This window comes from Rutidosis leptorrhynchoides, chromosome 3 (assembly GCF_046630445.1).
Source record: "Rutidosis leptorrhynchoides isolate AG116_Rl617_1_P2 chromosome 3, CSIRO_AGI_Rlap_v1, whole genome shotgun sequence".
In the NCBI taxonomy this organism is placed as follows: Eukaryota; Viridiplantae; Streptophyta; class Magnoliopsida; order Asterales; family Asteraceae; genus Rutidosis; species Rutidosis leptorrhynchoides.
The window spans coordinates 511210234-511235940 of record NC_092335.1 but is presented as its reverse complement, the minus strand read 5'-3'; the positions used below and the strand labels follow the sequence as shown (position 1 = coordinate 511235940).

Genomic DNA, 25707 nt, shown 5'->3' with positions numbered 1-25707 from the left:
AGACGGTGTGCTAAATATGGTAGCTTACACCTCTTATTTATAGTGAATAATGTAGTGTACATGGTAGGTGATATAGTAATAATATATATAATATTGTTAGCCATAATTGACTTTACAACAGTAATGTTTTAAATTTTAATTATTGTATTTTTTTAATTTTAATGAAATGGTAGTTTTTTGTTTTTTATTTTAAATTTATCATATAAATATTAATAATTATTTGATAATATAAAATAATTGAAAAAGAAAATAAAAAAATGGAAGGATGAGTGTCTTTGTTGGGAGTGTTTAGTCCTGGATTTAGTCCTGGAAAAGAAGTGAGATGGAGGTGCTGATGTGACGCTGAATAGTTGGTTAGTCCTGATGTAACATCCCGCCTTTTTCCATTTACTTTTCCGTTATACTAATTTAAACTCCGTTATATATTTATAACATCTCCCGTTAATACGCGTTTTAAATTATCTCGTTTAGGTAATTCACGCACCCGATTCAAATTAGAGGGACTAAACTTGCCAAGAGGCCAAAGATTTGACTAGGTCAACTAGTCAAACCTTCAACCTCCTCCTCTCATTTCAACATCTCCATCTTTCTTCTACTCCCTTTTTCTCTCAAGAACACCAACAAGAATTCATCATCTAAATTCGGATTAGGGAGCTAGCAACAAAACAAATTACAAATTCGTGATCCTTGCATCTTCCTCTTCGATTCCATACCAATTTCATTACATTTGGGTAACTTTCTAAAATCACTAGATTTTGTGTTCTTTATGTTTTTAACTTATAAAAGTGTTAATTAGTGTCTATGGCTCAAGTCTAACATGATTATATGATTTATATGCTCGATCTCTTTGTTTTAGTGTAACTAGCATGAACTTGAATTTTGGTGTGTTGTTCTTGAATTTTGGATGATCATATGTTGTTAGATGTTAAAAGTTCATGTTCTAATTGTGTTCCTAGTATCACTAGCTTCAATTTGAGGTGTAGGTTGCTTTAGAAAAGTTCATGAACTTGATTTATGATTTTGGTGAATTTGGGTTAGGGTTTGATGAACTTGAAATGGACTTTTGATGCATTGAATGCCATGGATTATTTTTGGTAAGTGTTTAGTTGGATTGTATGCTTGATTACCTTCGAAACGGCATATCATTCATGTAAATTGGTTGCCCGAATCATTGAATTGCATTTATGAACTTGTATGCGATTAATGTTGAGCATTAGATGCGGTTTTGGCTGTTATAATAGGTAGATTGATTGGTGAAATGTGTTTAGTTGTCTTCCTCGTCAAATTACCTTCCCAACGGTATAAAATACTTGACTTGATTGTTTGCGGATCATAAATTGTGTTTATTTGGTTTTTGGTTCGTGTACTTAGAAGCTTACTGCATCAGACTGGAATACCAATCTGGACGCCGTCCAGACCCTTGGACGCCGTCCCAGATTTCAAATCTGGACGCCGTCCAGAAATTTGGACGCCGTCCCAGCCTTCAAATCTGGACGCCGTCCAGACAATCTGGACGCCGTCCAGATACACTGGCAGCTTCTGTCTTCGTTGGTCATTTTACGAAAAATGTTTGCTATGCTATGGACCTCCGATTCACATATAACTTGTTCTAACATGCTCATATATGATTAAAAACCTCATAAAAATAGTTCGGGACCCGACCCGAACGTGTTGACTTTTTCGTTGACCTTGACCCGACCAAGTTGACTTTTAATCAAACTTAACCAATTGTTTGTGCAATCGTTCTAACATGCTTTTATACTTGTACCTTGCATGAAACATGACAATTTGATCCACATGCTATTATGATCGAGTCTTAACGAGCCATAGGACTAATTGAACATCTTTGACCAATCGTGACTATCGTTATTGATACAACCTATTTGTTTAGGTCAAGACTAGCGTTGTTCTTTGCACACGTTTACTTTTTGAAGTACTTTACTACTCGTGCACTCAAGGTGAGATCATAGTCCCACTTTTACTCTTTTGAAACTTACATTTGGGATGAGAAAACATAAACGTTTCTTTTTAACTAAGTGAACACAAGTACAGGAAAACAAACATTCTACATACGAGTTTAGAACAAAAATCCTCAATTCGATTATCATTAGTTACACTTGCCGGGTGTAAGCGAGAACTTATGTTATATGGCCATATGGGTTTGAAAAACCCTCATTCAAACGGTTCGCTACCTTTTACGAATGAAATATATTTTCGAGAAACAGTGTATGTTCTAGCACTAAGGTGATGGGGTTCTATGGAAGGAATGTTAAGCATTGATAATTGGGTGCTCGTGAAACAAACTTTTGGAATGTATTACTATTATCTCATTGTTGCAAATCTTGTGGTTCACTTGTACTTACTTACTCAAACCTATGATTTCACCAACGTTTTCGTTGACAGATTTCTATGTTTTTCTCAGGTCGTTGAACGATACATGATACATGCTTCCGCTCATTATTTTGATACTTGCATTGGATGTCGAGTATATATGCATACATGGAGCGTTTTTTGGCTACTTTTAAATTGTGTCGCATAAGTTTCATTTGTACTTATAACTTTGTAACGCAACTTGTGGTGTAACTATTCTTGTAAACTTTGAACAATCTTTACATTTGAAATGAATGCGACATATCTTTTGGTCAAACGTTGTTTTAAAGACTTATGACCACGTAACGGGACCTAAGTAGACGGCGCCGTCAAACATGATTTGGTCGGGTCGCTACAGATGGTATCAGAGCGTTGGTTGTAGGGATTTAGAGTTCATTGGTGTCAACCTCGAGTCATAGGGTACATTGGTGAGTCTAGACTACAACCGGTATATAGACTTGAAGTAGGAATTACTTGACTACTTGTGCATTTATACTCGAACGCTTCTACTCATATCTACTCTTAGTTCATCTTAATCTCACGTTGTATAATTTGATTGACACGCCACCTTGACTATATGAAATGATGTCGAATGCACATATGAATCAGGGTAATATAATTTCCGGGATTATATTATGGTGACTCATATGAACGTTCCGACATTGTGGCATAAAGAATTTAAGGCGAGTCAAGGAAAATTTTCTCTTTATCTTTATTCCATATCACGGTTAGTATTATTTAGAATACTAACCAACGGTATTCTTGTGTCTTGAAGGAACAATGGCTCGTCGACGCGCTCCTCCCGAAACTCCCGAACAAGCTCTACAACAAATGATAGCCACCGCCGTAGATGCGGCCATGGCCGGTCACTCTTCCAACAACAATAATAATAACAACCACAACAACAACAACAATGGAGCCGGTAACTCAAACGAAGGGTGCTCCTATAAATCCTTCATGGGGTGCAAACCTCACACTTTTGATGGAACCGGGGGACCGGTCGTGCTCACCCGATGGTTTGAGCAAACGGAAGCCGTCTTTAGCATAAGCGGTTGTCGGGACCAAGACAAGGTCAAATACTCCACTCACACCTTCGCCGGTGTCGCTCTTACATGGTGGAATACTTATGTACAATCGGTGGGTACCGATGAAGCTCACGCCCTCTCTTGGGCCGACTTGAGGGAAAAGATGATTGTCGAATATTTCCCTCGTGAAGAAACCCGAAGGCTCGAACAAGAGCTAAGAACTTTAAAGGCGATCGGAAATGATCTCAAGGCTTATAATCAACGATTTTCCGAACTAGCCTTGATGTGCCCAAATCTTGTGAACCCCGAAGCTTTAAGGGTTGAACTTTACATGGATGGTCTTCCAAAGAGTATCAAGCACGGAGTAATGTCATCCAAACCCACTAATCATCAAGAAGCTTTGAACATGGCCCGCAAATTGATAGAAACGGTTGACGAAATCGTAGTTCTGGCACCTAAAGCCGAGGACAAGTCGGGTAACAACAAAAGAAAATGGGAAGCTCCCCAATCAAGCAACAACAACTTTGCCAAGAAATCTTTCACCTCCGACGGCAAGAAGGGTTATGCCGGAAATCTACCTCTTTGCAACAAATGCAACAAACATCACTTTGGCGAATGTAGTAAGCTAACTTGCCATCGGTGCCAAGGAATTGGTCATAAGGCCAACGATTGTAAAAGTGCCACTCCCGTCGCTCGAAAATGGCCCAATGCACCAAAGACGGGCACTTGTTACGAATGTGGCCAAACGGGTCATTATAGGAATGCATGCCCAAAGAAGAAAGATAACCCCAACATGCACGGCCGAGCTTTCAACATCAACACCGAGGAAGCCCGAGATGACACTGAACTAGTCACGGGTACGTTTCTTCTCAATAATTCTTATGTCTCTTGCTTATTCGATTCGGGTGCCGATAAATGCTTTGTATCCAAGACTTTGACTCATTCTTTTAGCACTCCACCTCTTCCATTAGATACCACTTATACCATTGAAGTGGATAACGGGAAACTATTAAGTGCCGACACATATTACCGGGGGTGTACGTTAAACATTTTGGGTAAGGAATTTGAAATTGACTTGATACCCATGGAACTAGGAAGCTTTGATGTAATAATCGGTATGAATTGGCTAGCCAAAACGAAATCTCACATCCTTTGTGAACTTAACGCAATCCGAATCCCTATCGAGAATGGTGAACCTTTGATCGTCTATGGCGATAAGAGTTGCACCGGACTCAACCTCGTTTCGTGTATTAAAGTTAGAAAACTACTCCGTAAGGGTTGTTTTGCGATCCTTTCTCACGTTAAGAAAGTCGAGTCCGATGAGAAGCACATCGATGATGTGCCAATTGTTAGTGACTATTCCGATGTATTTCCCGATGAATTGCCGGGTCTTCCACCTCATCGACCGGTTGAATTCCAAATCGATCTTATTCCGGGAGCTGCACCCGTAGCACGTGCACCATATAGACTCGCTCCATCCGAAATGCAAGAATTGCAAAGTCAAATCCAAGAACTACTTGATCGTGGTTTTATCCAACCTAGCCATTCACCTTGGGGCGCTCCGATTTTGTTTGTTAAAAAGAAAGACGGATCCCTACGAATGTGCATTGACTATCGTGAACTAAACAAATTGACGGTTAAGAACCGATATCCTCTTCCTCGCATCGATGACCTCTTTGATCAACTACAAGGGTCTTGTGTATATTCGAAAATCGATCTCCGCTCGGGTTATCATCAATTAAGGGTTAAGGGGGAAGATGTCTCCAAAACCGCTTTCCGGACTCGTTATGGTAGTTATGAATTCCTTGTCATGCCATTTGGTCTCACTAACGCACCGGCGGTGTTCATGGATCTTATGAACCGCGTGTGCAAACCGTATCTTGACAAATTCGTTATCGTGTTCATCGATGATATTTTAGTCTATTCAAAAAGCGAAGAAGAACACGAGGAACACCTCCGACTTGTGCTTGAACTTTTAAGACAAGAACAACTCTATGCCAAATTCTCTAAGTGTGAATTTTGGTTAAAGGAAGTTCAATTTCTTGGTCATGTTGTAAGTGATCAAGGTATTAAAGTCGATCCCACAAAAATCGAAGCCATTAGTAAATGGGAGACTCCTACTACTCCTACTCACATTCGTCAATTCTTGGGTCTTTCCGGGTACTATCGTAGATTCATCGAAAACTTCTCTTTGGTTGCACGTCCTCTAACCGCATTAACTCACAAGGGAAAGAAATTCATTTGGGCAACCGAACATGAATCCGCATTCCAAATCTTGAAAACGAAGCTAACCACCGCTCCTATCTTGTCACTTCCCGAAGGCAATGATGACTTTGTCGTATATTGTGATGCCTCGAAACATGGTTTTGGGTGTGTATTGATGCAACGAACGAAAGTAATTGCTTATGCTTCTCGACAACTCAAAATTCATGAACGAAACTACACGACGCATGATCTCGAACTCGGAGCCGTTGTCTTTGCACTTAAAATGTGGAGACACTATCTTTATGGAACCAAGAGTACTATCCTTACCGACCACAAAAGTCTCCAACACATTTTCGATCAAAAGCAACTAAACATGAGACAACGAAGGTGGATTGAAACCTTAAACGATTACTATTGCGAGCTTCGTTACCATCCCGGGAAGGCAAATGTAGTAGCCGATGCCTTAAGTCGAAAAGAAAGAGCGGTGCCTCTTCGTGTCCGAGCCTTAAACATCACCATCCACACAAACCTTAATAGCCAAATTCGGGTAGCCCAAGATGAGGCTCTCAAGGATGAAAACCTTTCACACGAGCTCTTGAACATTCTCATCTCTCGATTCGAAATTAGGGAGACCGGACTCCGATATTACGCCGGAAGGATTTGGGTGCCTAGTTATGGGGACCTACGAAGTCTTATTTTAGATGAAGCCCATAAGTCACGATACTCGATTCACCCTGGTGCCAATAAGATGTACCACGACCTTAAGGAACAATATTGGTGGCCGAACATCAAAAGGGACGTAGCTACTTATGTTTCCAAGTGTTTGACATGTTCCAAAGTCAAAGCCGAACACCAAAGACCGTCTGGACTACTTCAACAACCCGAGATCCCGCAATGGAAGTGGGAAAGGATAACGATGGATTTTATCACCAAGCTACCAAAAACGACGGGCGGTTATGATACCATTTGGGTTATTGTTGACCGTCTCACCAAATCCGCACACTTCCTTGCCATGAAAGAAACGGACAAAATGGAGAAACTTGCACAACTTTACATTAAGGAGATCGTAGCCCGACACAGTGTACCTTTATCGATTATCTCTGACCGAGATGGCCGTTTCGTTTCTAGATTTTGGCGTACTTTGCAAGAAGCATTGGGAACGCGTTTAGACATGAGCACCGCATATCATCCTCAAACCGATGGACAAAGCGAACGTACAATTCAAACCTTAGAGGACATGTTACGAGCTTGCGTGGTTGATTTCGGAAAAGCTTGGGACAAGCACTTACCTCTCGCCGAGTTCTCTTACAACAATAGTTATCACGCGAGTATTAAAGCCGCACCTTTTGAAGCGCTATATGGCCGAAAATGTCGTTCACCTCTTTGTTGGGCCGAAGTAGGCGACGTACAAATCACTGGACCCGAACTCATTCACGAAACCACCGAGAAGATCGTTCAAATCCGAGATAGGCTTCGGACGGCCCGGAGTCGTCAAAAGTGCTATACCGACAAAAGACGCAACGACCTTGAATTTCAAGTCGGTGACCACGTCATGTTAAAAGTCGCACCTTGGAAGGGTGTAATCCATTTTGGGAAACGCGGGAAGCTAAATCCGCGGTATATTGGTCCTTTCGAAATCTTGGAGCGTATTGGAACCGTTGCTTATCGTTTAGATCTTCCGCCTCAATTGAACTCCGTTCATCCTACCTTCCATGTATCTAACTTGAAAAAGTGTCTTGCCGAACCCGATATCGTCATCCCTCTCGAGGAACTTACTATTGATGACAAACTTCATTTTGTGGAGGAACCGGTTGAAATTGTGGACACCTCCGTCAAGACATTGAAACAAAGCCGAATCCCGATTGTTAAAGTCCGTTGGAACGCCAAAAGGGGACCCGAGTTTACTTGGGAAAGACAAGATCAAATGCAAAGGAAGTATTCTCATCTATTCGTGAATTCGGAAACGCAAGATCTCGAGGAAGAAACAACGACTACTACGCCTACTTAAATTTCGGGACGAAATTTCTTTTAAGGAGTAGGTAATGTAACATCCCGCCTTTTTCCATTAACTTTTCCATTATACTAATTTAAACTCCGTTATATATTTATAACATCTCCCGTTAATACGCGTTTTAAATTATCTCGTTTAGGTAATTCACGCACCCGATTCAAATTAGAGGGACTAAACTTGCCAAGAGGCCAAAGATTTGACTAGGTCAACTAGTCAAACCTTCAACCTCCTCCTCTCATTTCAACATCTCCATCTTTCTTCTACTCCCTTTTTCTCTCAAGAACACCAACAAGAATTCATCATCTAAATTCGGATTAGGGAGCTAGCAACAAAACAAATTACAAATTCGTGATCCTTGCATCTTCCTCTTCGATTCCATACCAATTTCATTACATTTGGGTAACTTTCTAAAATCACTAGATTTTGTGTTCTTTATGTTTTTAACTTATAAAAGTGTTAATTAGTGTCTATGGCTCAAGTGTAACATGATTATATGATTTATATGCTCGATCTCGTTGTTTTAGTGTAACTAGCATGAACTTGAATTTTAGTGTGTTGTTCTTGAATTTTGGATGATCATATGTTGTTAGATGTTAAAAGTTCATGTTCTAATTGTGTTCCTAGTATCACTAGCTTCAATTTGAGGTGTAGGTTGCTTTAGAAAAGTTCATGAACTTGATTTATGATTTTGGTGAATTTGGGTTAGGGTTTGATGAACTTGAAATGGACTTTTGATGCATTGAATGCCATGGATTATTGTTGGTAAGTGTTTAGTTGGATTGTATGCTTGATTACCTTCGAAACGGCATATCATTCATGTAAATTGGTTGCCCGAATCATTGAATTGCATTTATGAACTTGTATGCGATTAATGTTGAGCATTAGATGCGGTTTTGGCTGTTATGGTAGATTGATTGGTGAAATGTGTTTAGTTGTCTTCCTCGTCAAATTACCTTCCCAACGGTATAAAATACTTGACTTGATTGTTTGCGGATCATAAATTGTGTTTATTTGGTTTTTGGTTCGTGTACTTAGAAGCTTACTGCATCAGACTGGAATACCAATCTGGACGCCGTCCAGACCCTCGGACGCCGTCCCAGATTTCAAATCTGGACGCCGTCCAGAAATTTGGACGCCGTCCCAGCCTTCAAATCTGGACGCCGTCCAGACAATCTGGACGCCGTCCAGACAATCTGGACGCCGTCCAGATACACTGGCAGCTTCTGTCTTCGTTGGTCATTTTACAAAAAATGTTTGCTATGCTATGGACCTTCGATTCACATGTAACTTGTTCTAACATGCTCATATATGATTAAAAACCTCAGAAAAATAGTTCGGGACCCGACCCGAACGTGTTGACTTTTTCGTTGACCTTGACCCGACCAAGTTGACTTTTAATCAAACTTAACCAATTGTTTGTGCAATCGTTCTAACATGCTTTTATACTTGTACCTTGCATGAAACATGACAATTTGATCCACATGCTATTATGATCGAGTCTTAACGAGCCATAGGACTAATTGAACATCTTTGACCAATCGCGACTATCGTTATTGATACAACCTATTTGTTTAGGTCAAGACTAGCATTGTTCTTTGCACACGTTTACTTGTTGAAGTACTTTACTACTCGTGCACTAAAGGTGAGATCATAGTCCCACTTTTACTCTTTTGAAACTTACATTTGGGATGAGAAAACATAAACGTTTCTTTTTAACTAAGTGAACACAAGTACAGGAAAACAAACATTCTACATACGAGTTTAGAACAAAAATCCTCAATTCGATTATCATTAGTTACACTTGTCGGGTGTAAGCGAGAACTTATGTTATATGGCCATATGAGTTTTACAAACCCTCATTCAAATGGTTCGCTACCGTTTACGAATGAAATATATTTTCGAGAAACAGTGTATGTTCTAGCACTAAGGTGATGGGGTTCTATGGAAGGAATGTTAAGCATTGATAATTGGGTGCTTGTGAAACAAACTTTTGGAATGTATTACTATTATCTCATTGTTGCAAATATTGTGGTTCACTTGTACTTACTTACTCAAACCTATGATTTCACCAACGTTTTCGTTGACAGATTTCTATGTTTTTCTCAGGTCCTTGAACGATACATGATACATGCTTCCGCTCATTATTTTGATATTTGCATTGGATGTCGAGTATATATGCATACATGGAGCGTCTTTTGGCTACTTTTAAATTGTGTCGCATAAGTTTCATTTGTACTTATAACTTTGTAACGCAACTTGTGGTGGAACTATTCTTGTAAACTTTGAACAATCTTTACATTTGAAATGAATGCGACATATCTTTTGGTCAAATGTTGTTTTAAAGACTTATGACCACGTAACGGGACCTAAGTAGACGGCGCCGTCAAACATGATTTGGTCGGGTCGCTACACCTGAAAGACATCCTGTCACCATTGGGAGCACTCTTACAATTAAAAGATCTGAAAGGTGAATGGGTAAACTTTGCACCACTTAAGTAAATAAAAACAATTCAAACCATCAAAGTAGAACCCAACTTCTTCCATCGCTGCATAGTCAAAATATGTGCTAATTATTTATCCATGTTAATAGAATAAATTGATTTCTAGAAATTTGTTAGGAAATCAAAAAATCGCTTGAAATGAACACAATTGACTTGTGCAGATTGACCAACTTCTGATTGTCTTCAAGCTCAGCAGTTACCCACCACTAATTGTCTTCAAGCTCAGTAACTTGTGGCCATCAACCAACTTCTTATAATCTTTTAGCTCAACAAATGATTCATGATCCTTCGCTACAGGTATTACAAATCTAATAAAATATCACACCAAAACAAATCTAACAGATGGTACAATTCTAATAAGCATCAATATATACAGCAGCTCACAAGACATGAGCTAACAAAACTGACTTACAAAACAATGACATCGTCCTCTATATATCTGTCTCTTTCCCATGTTCAACCAAGTAAAGAATCAATCAAATGTCCACATACATATATTTCCAAATTGTTATAATATATAAATATATATATAAATGGATAGTCAATTATTGGTACACAAAAGTAATATTATTGTATTACCTAAACTTGTGATATTTTTGCTATAAATAGCCATGAATGCAAGCATTAAACTTGCACCATTTCTCACACTTACAAAGTGTTTCTTTCTTTCTCTCCATTATCATCTTTGTTCTTACACTTCATTATTAGCATTCTTAATCAATAATCAAACCTCTAAAGGTAGTTATAAGCCTACTGAATTATAACATCAAGAATCAAACCACTAAAGGTAGTTATAAGCCTACTGAATTATAACACGTTATCAGCAATTTAATCTTAATACTAATTATGGTTGGTTCTGCCACCTAAATGATATATGGTCGGTTATATCACCTGAATAATATATGGTCGACACTGTCGTCTAATTATCATTTATGCTACTAACATTTATATTTCAATTATCTAACATTTATATGGCCGACACTGTCGCCTAATTATCATTTATTGTACTAACATTTATATTTCTATTATCTAACATTTATATGGCCGACACTGTCGCCTAATTATCATTTATGTTTACTAATATTTATATTTATGTTATATAACATTTATTAATGATTGCTTACATATGGTCGACACTGTCACCTACTTATCATTTATGTTATATTAAATTTATGTTTAATGTTTATATACTTATGAATATAAAGTGACTATAATTTATCATGTTGTTTGTTTTAATAGAAAATGTCGAATCTGGAAAAGCTTAAATTTACTCCTTTAGAATCAACTGGAAACAACTACATGCCATGGGTTATAAAAGTAAAAATGCATCTTAAATCAATGGGCATTCTTGAAGCCATAAATGAAAACAACACTTGTTCTGAAAAAGAACAAGCAACGGCATGTTGCTTTATTCATCAACATATTGATGAATGCTTACAAAATAATTATGTGACTGTAGAAGATCCCCATATTTTATGGGAAGGTCTCAAAAGCAGATTCAATAATCAAAGAGAAATTTTACTTCCAGCTGCTATGGAACAATGGAGAACATTAAGGTTCCAAGACTTTAAGAAAGTAAATGAATATAGCACAGCTCTGTATAATACATGTTCACAACTTAAATTCTGTGGACATGAAATAAGTGATGCAGACATGATGGAGAAAACTTTCTCCACAATGAATGCTGCAAACATCACAGTGCAAAGAAATTTGAGAATGCTAAAGTTTAAAACATATCCTGAACTTAATTCATATCTCTTAGTTGCAGAGCAAAATGATGAGCTATTAATGAAAAATCAGCAATCCCGTCCTACTGGTATACTTGCAATCCCTGAAGCAAATACTGCAAATAATTATAAACAGGGACAAGGACGCGGGCAAGGTCGTGGTTATAATAAACATCACCATCATCATGCCAAAAGCCATAACTATGGTAGAAACCATCCTTATGGTAATGGTAATGGGCGAGGACGTGGTCGTGGTCGTGGCCGTGGTGGTCAAAGAAATAATAATCCACGAAAATATAAATATCAACCACAAAACAAGCCCACTAAATAAGATGTTGAAGAAAATTCTTCTAAAAATTCTGAAGAATCTTGCTACAGATGTGGTAGAATGGGCCACTGGGCTAATACTTGCCGAACATCTAAACATCAAGATGTATCAGGATTCGCTGAAAGATAAAGAAAAGGAAGTAAACTTTGTGGATAACGTCGATCCAACAGTCACTGAGAAACCATCTGATTTATATGAAGATTTCTTGAATGTTTAAGTTGTGTGTCTTTCGAAAAATAAACGATTTAATATCGTCTGTCTTTGTCATTATGTTTGCTAAATGTTTCAGTACTATCTATTTGCGTGTAAAATATTGTGTAATATTAATGTACTCACTATTTATTTCTTATGTATGAAGTTCAATATGAATTTTGCTGGAATACAGCATCAATCAAGTGGTGGAGATCTCTGTATAGCAGACAGTGGAACTACACACACTATACTTAAATCCGAGAAATATTTTATTGATCTAAAACCAACGGAAGGAACTATACATACAATATCAGGACCTGCTAACTTGATAAAAGGGATAGGAAAGGCAAATTTCATACTACCAAATGGTACAAAATTTTTAATAAATGATGCCTTATTTTCTCCCAAGTCAAGCAGAAATTTATTGAGTTTCTCCGACATATACCTTAACGGGTATGATTATCAGTCATTGACAACAGAAAATGAGAAATATTTAAGTATCACTGACAAGAGTCATGTGGTTGAAAAACTGCCAAGACTTAGTTCTGGATTACATTATACACATATAAATGTACCAGAAATACATATGGTAGTTAACGAAAAATATATTGATCCTGGTGTATTCAGTTTATGGCATAACAGATTAGGCCATCCAGGATCAACAATGATGAAAAGGATTATTGAATGTACTCATGGACATCCACTAAAGGATAGAAAAATCCATCATGATACAATGGTTCCATATACATCTTGCTCTCTTGGAAAATTGATAACTAGACCCTCACCACTTAAGGTTGAGAAAGAATCACCAATGTTTCTTGAAAGAATTCAAGGTGATATATGTGGACCAATTCATCCACCATGTGGACCATTTAGATATTTCATGGTTCTAATAGATGCATCTAGCAGATGGTCTCATGTTTGTCTGTTATCAAGCCGTAATGTGGCATTTGCAAAATTTCTTGCCCAAATTATTAAATTGAGAGCTCATTTTCCTGATTACACCATTAAAAGGGTGAGACTTGATAATGCTGGTGAATTTACATCTCAAGCATTTAATGACTATTGCATGTCTATAGGAATTGTTGTTGAACATTCTGTTGCTCATGTGCATACACAAAATGGTTTAGTCGAGTCATTGATTAAACGTTTACAGTTAATCGCTAGACCATTGATAATGAGAACAAAACTCCCTGTATCTATATGGGGTCATGCAATTTTACATGATGCTGCATTGATTCGCATCAGACCAAGTGCAAGTCATAAATATTCCCCCATATAACTTGCTTTTGGTCAAGAGCCAAATATTTCCCATCTTAGAACATTTGGTTGTGCAGTGTATGTTCTAATTGCGACACCACAACGTACAAAAATGGGTCCTCAAAGGAGGTTGAGAATATATGTTGGATATGAAACATCTTCAATCATAAGGTATATTGAACCTATGACAGGTGATGTTTTTACAGCACGTTTTGCTGATTGTCATTTTAATGAAACATTGTTTCCCAGATTAGGGGGAGAAATAAAAAATAAAGAAAATAATGTTTCATGGTGTGAACCTCAATTAAAGTATCTTGATCCTCGCACAAAAGAATGCGAGATAGAAGTTCAAAAGATAATGCATATACAGGAACTTGCAAATCAATTGCCTGATGCATTCACAGATACAAAAAGGGTGACTAAATCATATATACCAGCAGTTAATACTCCAGCTCGAGTTGAGATTTCAAATCGAAAAACTGATAATGTAATCACTCAAGAATATATGCCACGTCTGAAACGTGGGAGACCAGTTAGTTCCAAAGATAAAAATCCTCGAAAAAGAAAATCAGCTGATAATAAGGTAAAAGAAAGTGTTCAAGAAGAACCACAAATCAGTACTCCTACTGCAGAGGAGATTGATGATGTCAATACAGAAATTGCAATCAATTATGCACATTCAAAAATATTATGGAACCGAAATGAAATGAAAAATCTTGATGAGAAATTTTCATTTAATGTTGCATATGACATCATGAATAATGATGATGATCCAGAACCAACATCTATGGTTGAATGTCAAAATAGACATGATTGGGCTCAATGGAAAGAAGCAATACGAGCTGAATTAGAATCACTCAATAAAAGAAAAGTTTTCGGATCCATCATTCTCACTCCTAAAGATGTGAAACCTGTAGGATACAGATGGATTTTTGTCCGAAAAAGAAATGAGAAAAATGAAGTTACAAGGTATAAAGCTAGACTTGTAGCTCAAGGTTTTTCTCAAAGACCGGGAATTGATTATGAAGAAACTTATTCCCCTGTTATGGATGCAATTACTTTTAGATACTTAATCAGCCTGGCAGTTTCTAAAAATTTAGAAATGCATCTCATGGATGTTGTGACTGCTTATCTATATGGATCACTTGATAGTGATATATATATATATATGAAGATACCTGAAGGATTTAAGGTACCACAAGCATCAAATGCAAAACCCAAAGAAATGTATTCGATTAAATTACAAAGATCTTTATATGGGTTAAAACAATCAGGACGTATGTGGTATAACCGATTAAGTGATTACTTGATAAGAAAAGGGTATACAAATAACCTTACTTGTCCTTGTGTTTTCATTAAGAAAACAACATCCGGATATGTGATCATAGCTGTTTATGTTGATGATCTTAACATCATAGGTACAAATAAAGAGATCCATGAAGCCATTCAACTTCTAAAGAAAGAATTTGAAATGAAAGATATCGGAAAAACCAAGTATTGCCTTGGTTTACAAATTGAGCATATGCCTAATGGTTTACTTGTACATCAAACAACATATACTGAAAAGATTCTGAAACGTTTCAATATGGACAAGGCAAAACCATTAAGTACTCCTATGGTTGTTAGATCACTCAATGTTGAAACTGATCCATTTCGTCCATGTGAAGATCATGAAGATATTCTTGGACCAGAAGTACCATATCTTAGTGCAATTGGAGCTCTTATGTATCTTACAAATTGTACAAGACCTGATATTTCTTTTGCAGTTAATTTGTTGGCAAGGTTCAGCTCTGCTCCTACCAAAAGACACTGGAATGGGATCAAACACATATTTCGATACCTTCGAGGAACTACTGATTTAGGATTATTTTATTCTAACGAATCAAAACAAGATTTGGTTGGTTATGCTGATGCAGGTTATTTATCTGATCCACATAAAGCTAAATCTCAAACTGGATATGTATTCCTAAATGGAGGTACTGCAATATCATGGCGTTCTCAAAAACAAACACTTGTTGCAACATCATCAAATCATACCGAAGTGATTGCATTACATGAAGCTACTCGGGAATGTTTTTGGTTGAGATCAATGACACAAATCATTACTAATTCTTGTGGACTAAAATGCGATAAAAGTCCAACAATTATCTATGAAGATAATGCAGCTTGCATAGCACAGATGAAAGAAGGGTATATCAAAAGTGACCGAACCAAACACATACCTCCTAGATTCTTCTCATACACTCAAAATCTCATTAAGGACAACGAGATTGAAATGAGATATGTTCAATCCAGCAAAAACTCTGCTGATCTTTTCACGAAAGCACTTCCAACTGCTATTTTCAGAACACACGTTCATAACATTGGCATGAGACATGTTCAAAAGATGTAACAACTGAAGCGATGTCTACTTGAGGGCGAGTCAACTCCATGCTGCACTCTTTTTCCCTTAGCTAAAGTTTTTTCCCACTGGGTTTTCTTTAGCAAGGTTTTTAACGAGGCAGTAACTTACAGTTGATCTTCAACAAACAAAATTGCTATCCAAGGGGGAGTGTTATAATATATAAATATATATATAAATGGATAGTCAATTATTGGTACACAAAAGTAATATTATTGTATTACCTAAACTTGTGATATTTTTGCTATAAATAGCCATGAATGTAAGCATTAAACTTGCACCATTTCTCACACTTACAAAATGTTTCTTTCTTTCTCTCCATTATCATCTTTGTTCTTACACTTCATTATTAGCATTCTTAATCAATAATCAAACCTCTAAAGGTAGTTATAAGCCTACTAAATTATAACATCAAGAATCAAACCACTAAAGGTAGTTATATGCCTAATGAATTATAACACAAATCACTAATATAAACAAATGTTGCTCTTGCTATCGTTAAAGTAGATTCAATGTGACAAACATACCTTCATTAAGTCAGTCGTTGGCGCTTCCGCATGATTTCTAAGGTTTTGTTCTCTCCTGATTTGCAGGTTTAGTATATGTTTTTTGACCTAAATACAAAACATTTTCTTTCTATTCATAGATTAATTAGTAATCAAATAATGTCAATAAAAACCCTAAGCTTAAAATATTCACTTACCTGAAAGAACTTGTGATGCTTCTATACCTTAACTGGAATGAGTACAGAGAGCAAAAATCCTTCGTATCGTGACTTTGGTGTATGATGGAAGACGGCATATCAAAATCATTGTCTATAAAGAATCAAGTAACAGATGTTCATCATCAGAAAACCGCCCGTTGGTGAAGATGGTTAGGCGAAGATGGATAGATAAGAAGAGGCAAAGAGGCGCATTTGATCCTACCTTCTGATAATTGAACAAATGATACATGAAAACAAAATCAAAAACCCTAAGTGAGTAAATTGTAAATAATTAATGAATACAACAAACTAAAAGATTGAAGGAGAAAGTAATACAGTTAAGAGATTCAACGAATTGGTGCTTTTTAATCCAATCTCATAACGTGGCGTGTGAAATCATAAAGAAAATGAGTTGAAGAAGATGATACAAACCCTAATTTTTACTTGAAGAAGATGGATGAGAATGAAGAAGATGATAAATTTGGAACCATAGCAATTATTATAAGCAAATTTCAGATTTGATTTGAGAGGAACCATCTATATTAGCTTGCTTTTAAAGAAAATCTAAATGAAGTTTGCCTTATTATCAGGGGCGGATTTGAGAGCGTGCAACATGTGCGCTTGCACATGGCCCATAATCCTAAGGGGCCCATAATCCAAAAATATGTAGCACTAATGAAAAACTTAACATAATATTTGTATATACAAAAGACCTATTTTTTGTTGATTGAACAGGGCCCATGTGAAAAATTGAAATCGACGGGACACCCCTGCTCATTATTTACCTTCCCAACAATGAGGCGTGCAAGCATGTCTTTATATTTGTTGTTTCAATGTGAGGCTTCTTGAATACGCCTAGTATCATGGAAGGTTTAATAGCCCAATATTTTAGAACACTGTAATTTTTTGAACGGATGATTTCTCCAGCTTTAATTAATTAACATGTCTTAACAAAATTAAATTATAAATTAAATTATAATTATGACATCATGTACATGGCTTATTTTTTTTCTTTTTTCTTTTGATTTTTTTTTATAAAGAGAAATACCATATTAATGACATCATGAAAATAGCAATTTAATAGTATGTATAGAAGATATATATATATATATATATATATATATATATATATATATATATATATATATATATATATATATATATATATATATATATATATATATATATATATATATATATATATATATATATATATATATATATATATATATTCTTCTAATGATGAGTATAATATAATATTAATAATCTTAATTAATATATTAATTTAATATTATTCGATAAATCTACATTAATAATTTTTTTTAATTATTATTGTATATAGAATCATATAAATTTAATTTAATACTATAATATAATATAATCATATTTTTTATTATGATATTATATAAATATACTATATAATAATAAAATATAGTATAGTATATTTTATTGATACATATAATATAATATATTAATATATAATTATAAATTAATTATATAATTTATTTATATATAATATACAATAATTATATAATATAATAATATAAATATAAATATATATTATTATATTATATTATATTTTATACCTATACACTAAAACACGCGCCATATTTCGTCATCTCATTTTTGCGTTCACACTACAAACGGTCCCTCAACTTCGGCTCAATTTACACAACGGCCCCTCAACTTTACACTTTTTCAGGGGTAAAAAACGTAAATATATATATATATATATATATATATATATATATATATATATATATATATATATATATATATATATACACTTTTATTAAAATAAAAGAAACTAATTCCACCCGAATTTTTAACTTGCACAATCTTCACGCTCGGTGCGAGTTCCTAGACCACCTTTCAACTCGAAAAAATCTAATGAACACAACAGGACTAACTACGCGCGAAACGGACATCGTTAAAAAAACACTAGATAACGGGCCCTATATTCTCGCTCGGTGCGAGTTAAATTTTTCCGATACCACCGTTTAACTCGAAATAATTTTACGAACACAACGCGACTAACTATACGCGAAACGGATATCGTTAAAAAACATTAAATATTTCGGGCTATATTATATACATATACATACACGTCCAACAAACAACTCAACTTACTAGATATATTAGATAACAAACAACGTATATCTAAATTCGATCGCGCGTCAAATACAACTGTAGGAACGCGCGGTAATTTTTTTTTTTTTTTTTGAAGTTATACATGTCTATCTATTACTAAATATTTATAAAGAGGTAAAAAAAAACAATAAACCGCCCTCTTTTGCACATATCTGAGTTCTCAACAAATACCCCTCAATAATAACCAATAAATTCCCTAATTCTAATTAATAGATCAACAAATCGGCATCTCAATTCCGTCGATTTCATTCAGGTAACCTTTAATTCGATCTTAACTACCGAATTTCTTTTGTTCCTAAATTGATTTCAATTAATTAGCAATTTCCGTTGATTCTGATGATATGATTGTTGATAATTGCAAGTGGAACACGTAATTGAATTTTGAGAATCGTAGGTTAATCTATCAATTAGGTTAAAATTCTGAATAATTTTGGGGGAAATAAAGATGCAGAGCCAAATAGTATGCAGTGGTTGTAGAAGCATATTGTTATATCCAAGAGGAGCTTCAAATGTGTGTTGTGCATTATGTAATACTCTTACCTCTGTTCCACCTCCAGGTATATATCTACTATACTTTTATTTGATTAAATTATGTTTATTTAATCTGTTTTTCTACCATTGGTATGTTAATTTGGCTGTAATTGTTAGAATAAAGTAAGTTTATTAGGAATTTGGAATAAATATAGTACAATTCTAGTTGCTTTTGAAGATAGGATTACTGAAAATAAATCAATCTGATATATCTGAGAAATTTATCGGATGAAGCTGATATCGCTTCATTATAAGTTTTTGTTATTGTATATGTCGGTGGAAATTTTTTCAGGGATGGAAATGGCACAACTTATATGCGGTGGATGTCGCACGTTGCTAATGTATACACGTGGTGCTACAAGCGTACGTTGTTCCTGCTGTCATGTAGTGAATCTTGCACCAGGTATAACTTTGACTTTTATAGTTTTGCATATAGTAATAATTTAGGAGGGCAGTGTAATGCTTAGATATCATGAATGGTATAAAACTGTAATAGGAGCATAGCCGACTAGATGGTACCTTCGAACAGCTATGGTTTTTCATATCGAGAATGCAAACATAGCACCTTAAATTTATCGCATTGTTGTAAAAATCCCGATTAATCATTTTAACATTTAGTCGGTCGGTCATATTCAAAGTTGGTCTGACATTTTAATGTGAATTTAACCGAGAATTTTGGAGTTATTGAACAAATGAACGATTATGTTTATATTTCTTGACAATTAATTTGAAGTTTATGTTTGTTCATGTTTATGGTTTTCTTCTATATTTACACATATAATTTTGAAAATTATTATTTAAATGTATAAAAAGTCCAATCATATTAATCCATGATTAATCCCTGAGTTGGCCGGTTAATCCCTACAAGGTTCTGGCGGATTGATCACCGATTCCCGATTTTTGCAGCCTTGTTATCATATGTTTTATACGTGTTTCGAAAGTAACTCTGTTGCATATTGGTATATTATTGTTCATTTGGATTGATAGAGGATGTGTGTTTCTATAGTCACTTGCATATTCTAATTTATAATTTATAATTTATAATCAATAGTTTCAAACCAGTTTGCTCAAGTCAATTGTGCTAATTGCCGGACGATGCTGATGTATCCATCTGGTGCACCTTCTGTTAAATGTGCAGTCTGTCACTACATTACAAATGTCAATGTAAGTATAACAGATACATAACCAATCGTTCTGCAGTTTCCTTAATTGTTGTTTCTTAAGCGGCTATTCACTTTTTTTTTTTTTCCTTTCTTAATTTGCCTATGTTTCCACTTGTCTCTTAATGGGAAGGGGTGTCTGATTCTGTCCCCTAGAAATAGACCAATTTTCAGATTAAGTGACAGATTAAGTGACAAAGAAATAACAATTTAACTTAGTGAATTAAGAGCTGACAGAAATAGATCATTGAGTGGAAAGTAAACATGCCCTTATTCTAATGTGGGTTCCGCAACACCATCACACTATTTTGTATAAACTTAGTATGTATTTATCATATGGGACTCAAATCAATCTCATTACTTTATTGTAATGATCAGATGTGTACTTTAAATTTGAGAAAATGCTAAAAAAGGAAATGCTGCAATATTTACTACAGTAATTATTTAGCATAAGCTGACAAGAAATATGTGTTTTTATTGTTTTATGACGAATTATATGTTTTAATGTTTGATGTAGACAAGCAATGGAAGGGTTCCTATTCCGGCGCAACCTAACGGGTCAACGCCCTCTACATCGACAGTGAGTTGCTTTATTTATATCTTGAATAAATATATAGTCGCAAGGTTATGAATGTTACATACTAGTTTTTTTTCACTCGCATATTGCGGCTGGGTTATGATAATCTACAGTTTTAAATAATTGAAAACGATACTTCTTTAGGTCAGGCACTTAGTTATACCATCTAATTTGTGTCCAACTGACAACCTTACTTGGTGCAAATATTTAGTCACAGGATTCGAATCATCTAGGTTTTTATGCAACAAATATATTTTACTTATGTTATTGATTTAACTTTAGGTTACATTGTTTTTTCTTGAACTTTAAGTAAACCCGAATTTAACTTGATAGTTCATAAAAGTAATATATAAACTATCAATTCAATCAGTTAGCAATGGTTTTGCACCATCCATATGTTTTACTGTTTTTTGGTTCGTACCTTACATGCATTTAATATTTATCTTTCGTTTATAACAGTCTTTAAATAATATTGTTACTTTTTAACTATATGTTAGCTACAAATCTTGTTCAACATCTAATGTTGATTTTCAAACTCTAAGTATTTAAGTATTTACTGAAATATATATACCTAGTTTATATGATTTTTCATAATGTTTATAACAAATACTTTGAGGTGGCCATGGAAAAGGGGTGGAAACAGTCCGGGATACCTGGTAGGCCGTGTACAGCGGCAAATTTAGTAATTGTAGTCATGGGTGTCACTAGTTAAAAGCTCAAAAAAAAAAATTTACACTACCCAGTGGTGTCACCCAAAAAAATTTACACTATCTAATGGTATCACCAGTTAAAACTACCAAAAAATTTCCACTGGATGGGCTTTTTTACTGGTTACCTGTGCTGCCCCTGGTAATGCATTAGATCCGCCCTTGGCCGTGTACATTTAAGTAAAAATACTTCTCAGCCCTGCGTAGCCTATTAGGGGAAAACTTTATATGTTCACCCGTGAAGTGTTTATACACTCTTATAGTGTTTTCATAACCCTTTGGTACTTATTCTAATGGAAATGTCTCGCTCGCAGACTCAAACTGTTGTCGTTGAAAATCCTATGTCTGTTGACGAGAGCGGGAAACTGGTAACCTCTTATTCCCGATTTTTCCTTTCTATCTTTACTCTATTCTTGATTAAACTCGTTTTTTATGATGTTTTAGGTAAGCAATGTTGTTGTTGGAGTGACAACAGAGAAGAAACCAACCGCCTGAAACAATGGGAACAACTAATCAATCATTGTTGGTCTCCGATTTATCATTTGATAAATGAAATTGGCTTGTTAAAAGTTGAATTTGTATACTATTAGAAAAGGGAAAAAGTGGCCATCTATTGGAACTATTTTTATATAGATTGTTTATCAAAGTTAATGGCTTTGATGTGTTGATTTTTATGAGGGGATATGGTTCTATATAATGGCTACAATTATATGTGCTTGTGTAGACAATGTGAATTGCTTGTTAATGATTTGTTAATGGCTTTCAAGGCTGCGTTTGATTGTGATTGTGTAGTTGGTTTGATAACATGTTAATGATTTCTATACGCGGTCTGAGAAGTTCCTAATTTGAGAAGTTTTTCTTATTTTTTGTTTCATCATATAATTAGATGATTCTTATAATTTTCAAAAACCAGATAAATAAATTCTGGTGGTTAAATGATTATTAGGTAAATTTAGAGTATAGAAAGTATCCATGATAATTCGACATTTTATACTATACTGATTGTTGTTTTAGGGACTTGAGAATGCCACTGTTGTTGTTGCGACCCATTTTAAAGTTATTTAGTTGCTAGTGCCAATGACAACGTCGACTACAAATGTGGAGATCAATGGTGATGGCCAAACTTGTGCGACACCTCAATTCTGTTGGAACCCTACGGGCTCAAACTATATGTTACAACCTTAGAACCTTTCTGCAAGATCGAGCTCATGTCGACAGAGCGTCATTTACAATGGTGATCGGACTCAAACATATGGGCAGTTGGTATGAGCATTAGATATGGATCTTAGGGGATTTGGGAGGAGAAACTTGCTCTGGATTTGCATTCGGTCCCATGGCAGTTATGCCACCAGATGATATCGATGTATTATAGAAGCAATATGATGGATCGAGTGGTTAAGCTTTTTAAGGGGTTAGAAGCGTTTGATAGAAAGCCGAGGGATAAGAAAATTGTGAAGAAGGTAGGTGATGCATATGAGGTTTTGGGGTTGATTAAAGAGAAAGAACGAGTTTTGGAGAAATATGAGGTCCCGTTTGGCTGACGGAATCCAATGGGATTCCGGCGGAATTAGAATTGAATCCGGTCAATATTTCGATCTCGTATAGTTTTCGAGCTTCGAACTCAGCATCTCTGATCGTGGCATTTTATTGTTTTCGTATAATCTCGTGATTTTGTGTGTGGCTATGCATTGCTTCTTTGGTTAATGCTTGAAGCCCAGAATTGTATAGTTTGCAACTTTGCATCTGTTCCGTTGCTTTTTGGTTTTTAAAAATCCTTTTGCTTTAAACAAAAAAACAATATAAATATAAATAAACATTAAACACCGGGCTCATTCGTACACCACTAAATTTAGTCATACACCACCAAATATGTATTATTGTACACTACAATATTTTAATGCACTTTTGGTGGTGTATGACTAAAATCTAGTGGTGTCTCTCTCTGAACATAAATACTACTGTAAAAATTTATAATTCTAACAGTAAAACTGTCTACATACATACACTGTGCAAGTAAAATCAACCCAACAAACTTTCTAATTACGAAATTCACAATTCACAAACCCTGACCACCACCACCAAACCCTAATTCGCCATGGATCTACTCTTCCTTGCGCTCAACATCCTCCCATACTCATATCTCCGGCCACCGCGTCTCCGCCTCAAACTCCCAACCATAACCCTACCTTCCGCCATGACCGTTTTCTCACTCGTTCTCTTAACCTACTTCATGGTAGTTTCAGGCGTTGTTTATGATGTCATAGTCGAACCACCAGGAATCGGATCTACACAAGATCCACGCACCGGCACCGTCCGTCCAGTCGTATTCATGTCCGGCAGAGTCAACGGTCAATACATTATCGAAGGTCTGTCTTCTGGATTCATGTTTGTGCTTGGTGGATTAGGAATTATACTTATGGATCTGGCGGTTTCACCGAACCGTGCGAAAAGTGTTAAGATGTCGTTTGCTGGTGCTGGAATGTCGTTTTTGGTGATTGCTTATGTTATGAGTATGTTGTTTCTTCGTATTAAGATTCCTGGTTATTTGCGTTGAGTTTTAATGTTGTTTTAATTGGGAATTAGAATTATAAGGTTTATGATTTTATGATGAATTAGACTGACGTCAGCTGAAATTTTCAATTCTGAAATGTTCAGTTCATGTTATTGTTAGTTACTTGAAATTGATCATAGAGGCTTGTAGTGCTAATGTTTATTTTTATTTTTTCTTCATTTTAATATGAATTACATGTTATTTGTAGCTGCTTGAAATTTTATGAATGATATAAAGAAACAGGGTAAGCTTGTGGTACTACAGAGTCTATATGTATCATAGATTCAGAGTATATCATAAATGCTTTAGGTCTGATCTGGTTTATAAGAGGTAATTGCCAGAAAAGTAATGTACGTGTCTCTTAATTTTAACATATTGGGAAAATGGTAGAATATTGTCTGCATATGTGAGTTCGGGATTCGTAGGTTTGAGGATTGTAAGCTGAAAATGATGTGCGTAAGTGATTTATAGACTTGCGTATGGATCATAAGTAGGGATACTTTGAAATCCATCAGTATCATTGTATATGTGTCATTTTGTTGGTTCCATTAACTTTATTTATTAATTTGGAATACAGTTACTTACTTTCGGTTTTACTTAGACTCGTAGTTCGTAAGCTTGATTGCCAGTTGACAATATGACTGGCTGTGTGTTACCCCCATAGAAGTTTCCCAGTTGCTACTTGTTAGGAAGTTAAGTTTATCGACAGATACCGTTGTGGTTTGATTTGGGAGATGGCTATTGACTTTCTAATAATTTGGAGCCTTGTTCTCTTCTCACAAGTTGGTTATCGACTTATAGAACCAGGGTATATATGTTAAAAGATCATTACGTCTATTTTTCTGATAGAGCTGGTCGAGTCATAACTAGCTGAACGGATCCTTACCACCCAAGCCCGTCTGACACTTTTTTTTGCAAATATTTAGGATAACATATACAAGGTTTTTGTGGGTTTGGTCTCGTCTTGTTACGCATAGGGTTATGGGGTATCCGAAATTGTAGTATATGAGATGAATAACAGGTCAAAATAAAGGTTACACTTTACAATAGCACTTGGACCAACCCCGGGGGGTGACATGGTGGTTGGATGCTTGGGAATCGCAAAAGGAGACTCATGTTCAATCACTGGTTACACACTCCGGCCACTTGTCTTCCAAAAAAGAAAGTAGCACTTGGACCTGATTTGGATGTAAATGTGGTTACAAGGTGTACCTTTTATCCATTTTGTGTGTGTAGCAAAAGGTCAGAGGTTAGTATGCAAAGCTTATTACTCCTATGTATGATAAATCACATATGCTACACAGGAG

The 25707-nt window shown here is 35.6% G+C and overlaps 2 protein-coding genes across 4 annotated transcripts; both read left to right on the top strand.

Annotated features, from left to right (window-relative positions):
• The first annotated feature begins 18991 nt into the window (after positions 1 to 18991).
• On the top strand, positions 18992 to 22633 carry LOC139898284 (protein LSD1-like). Of its 3 annotated transcripts, none has more exons than XM_071881014.1 (7): positions 18992 to 19127; positions 19320 to 19431; positions 19698 to 19808; positions 20457 to 20569; positions 21083 to 21145; positions 22164 to 22217; positions 22294 to 22633. In XM_071881014.1, exons 2-7 carry the CDS (start codon positions 19320 to 19322, stop codon positions 22342 to 22344), a joined length of 504 nt encoding a protein of 167 aa, XP_071737115.1. In that variant the 5' UTR covers positions 18992 to 19127; the 3' UTR covers positions 22345 to 22633. The 3 variants fall into 3 exon arrangements, with proteins under 3 accessions (XP_071737115.1, XP_071737116.1, XP_071737117.1); XM_071881015.1 differs by having other exon boundaries at positions 19269 to 19431; XM_071881016.1 differs by having other exon boundaries at positions 19024 to 19127; positions 19286 to 19431.
• A 1260-nt stretch (positions 22634 to 23893) lies between these two features.
• Positions 23894 to 24607, top strand: LOC139898283 (uncharacterized). The gene has a single exon (XM_071881013.1). The coding sequence runs from the start codon at positions 23945 to 23947 to the stop codon at positions 24401 to 24403; it is 459 nt and encodes a 152-aa protein (XP_071737114.1). The 5' UTR covers positions 23894 to 23944; the 3' UTR covers positions 24404 to 24607.
• Positions 24608 to 25707: the final 1100 nt, after the last annotated feature.

Bases quoted from the DNA above. Each gene is read 5' to 3' on its own strand.
- LOC139898283 (XM_071881013.1), top strand. From the start codon at position 23,945: ATGGATCTACTCTTCCTTGCGCTCAACATCCTCCCATACTCATATCTC.
- LOC139898284 (XM_071881014.1), top strand. From the start codon at position 19,320: ATGCAGAGCCAAATAGTATGCAGTGGTTGTAGAAGCATATTGTTATAT. The intron at 20,570-21,082 runs GTAAGTATAACA...TGTTTGATGTAG, and splicing joins ACTACATTACAAATGTCAAT to ACAAGCAATGGAAGGGTTCC. The intron at 22,218-22,293 runs GTAACCTCTTAT...ATGATGTTTTAG, and splicing joins TTGACGAGAGCGGGAAACTG to GTAAGCAATGTTGTTGTTGG.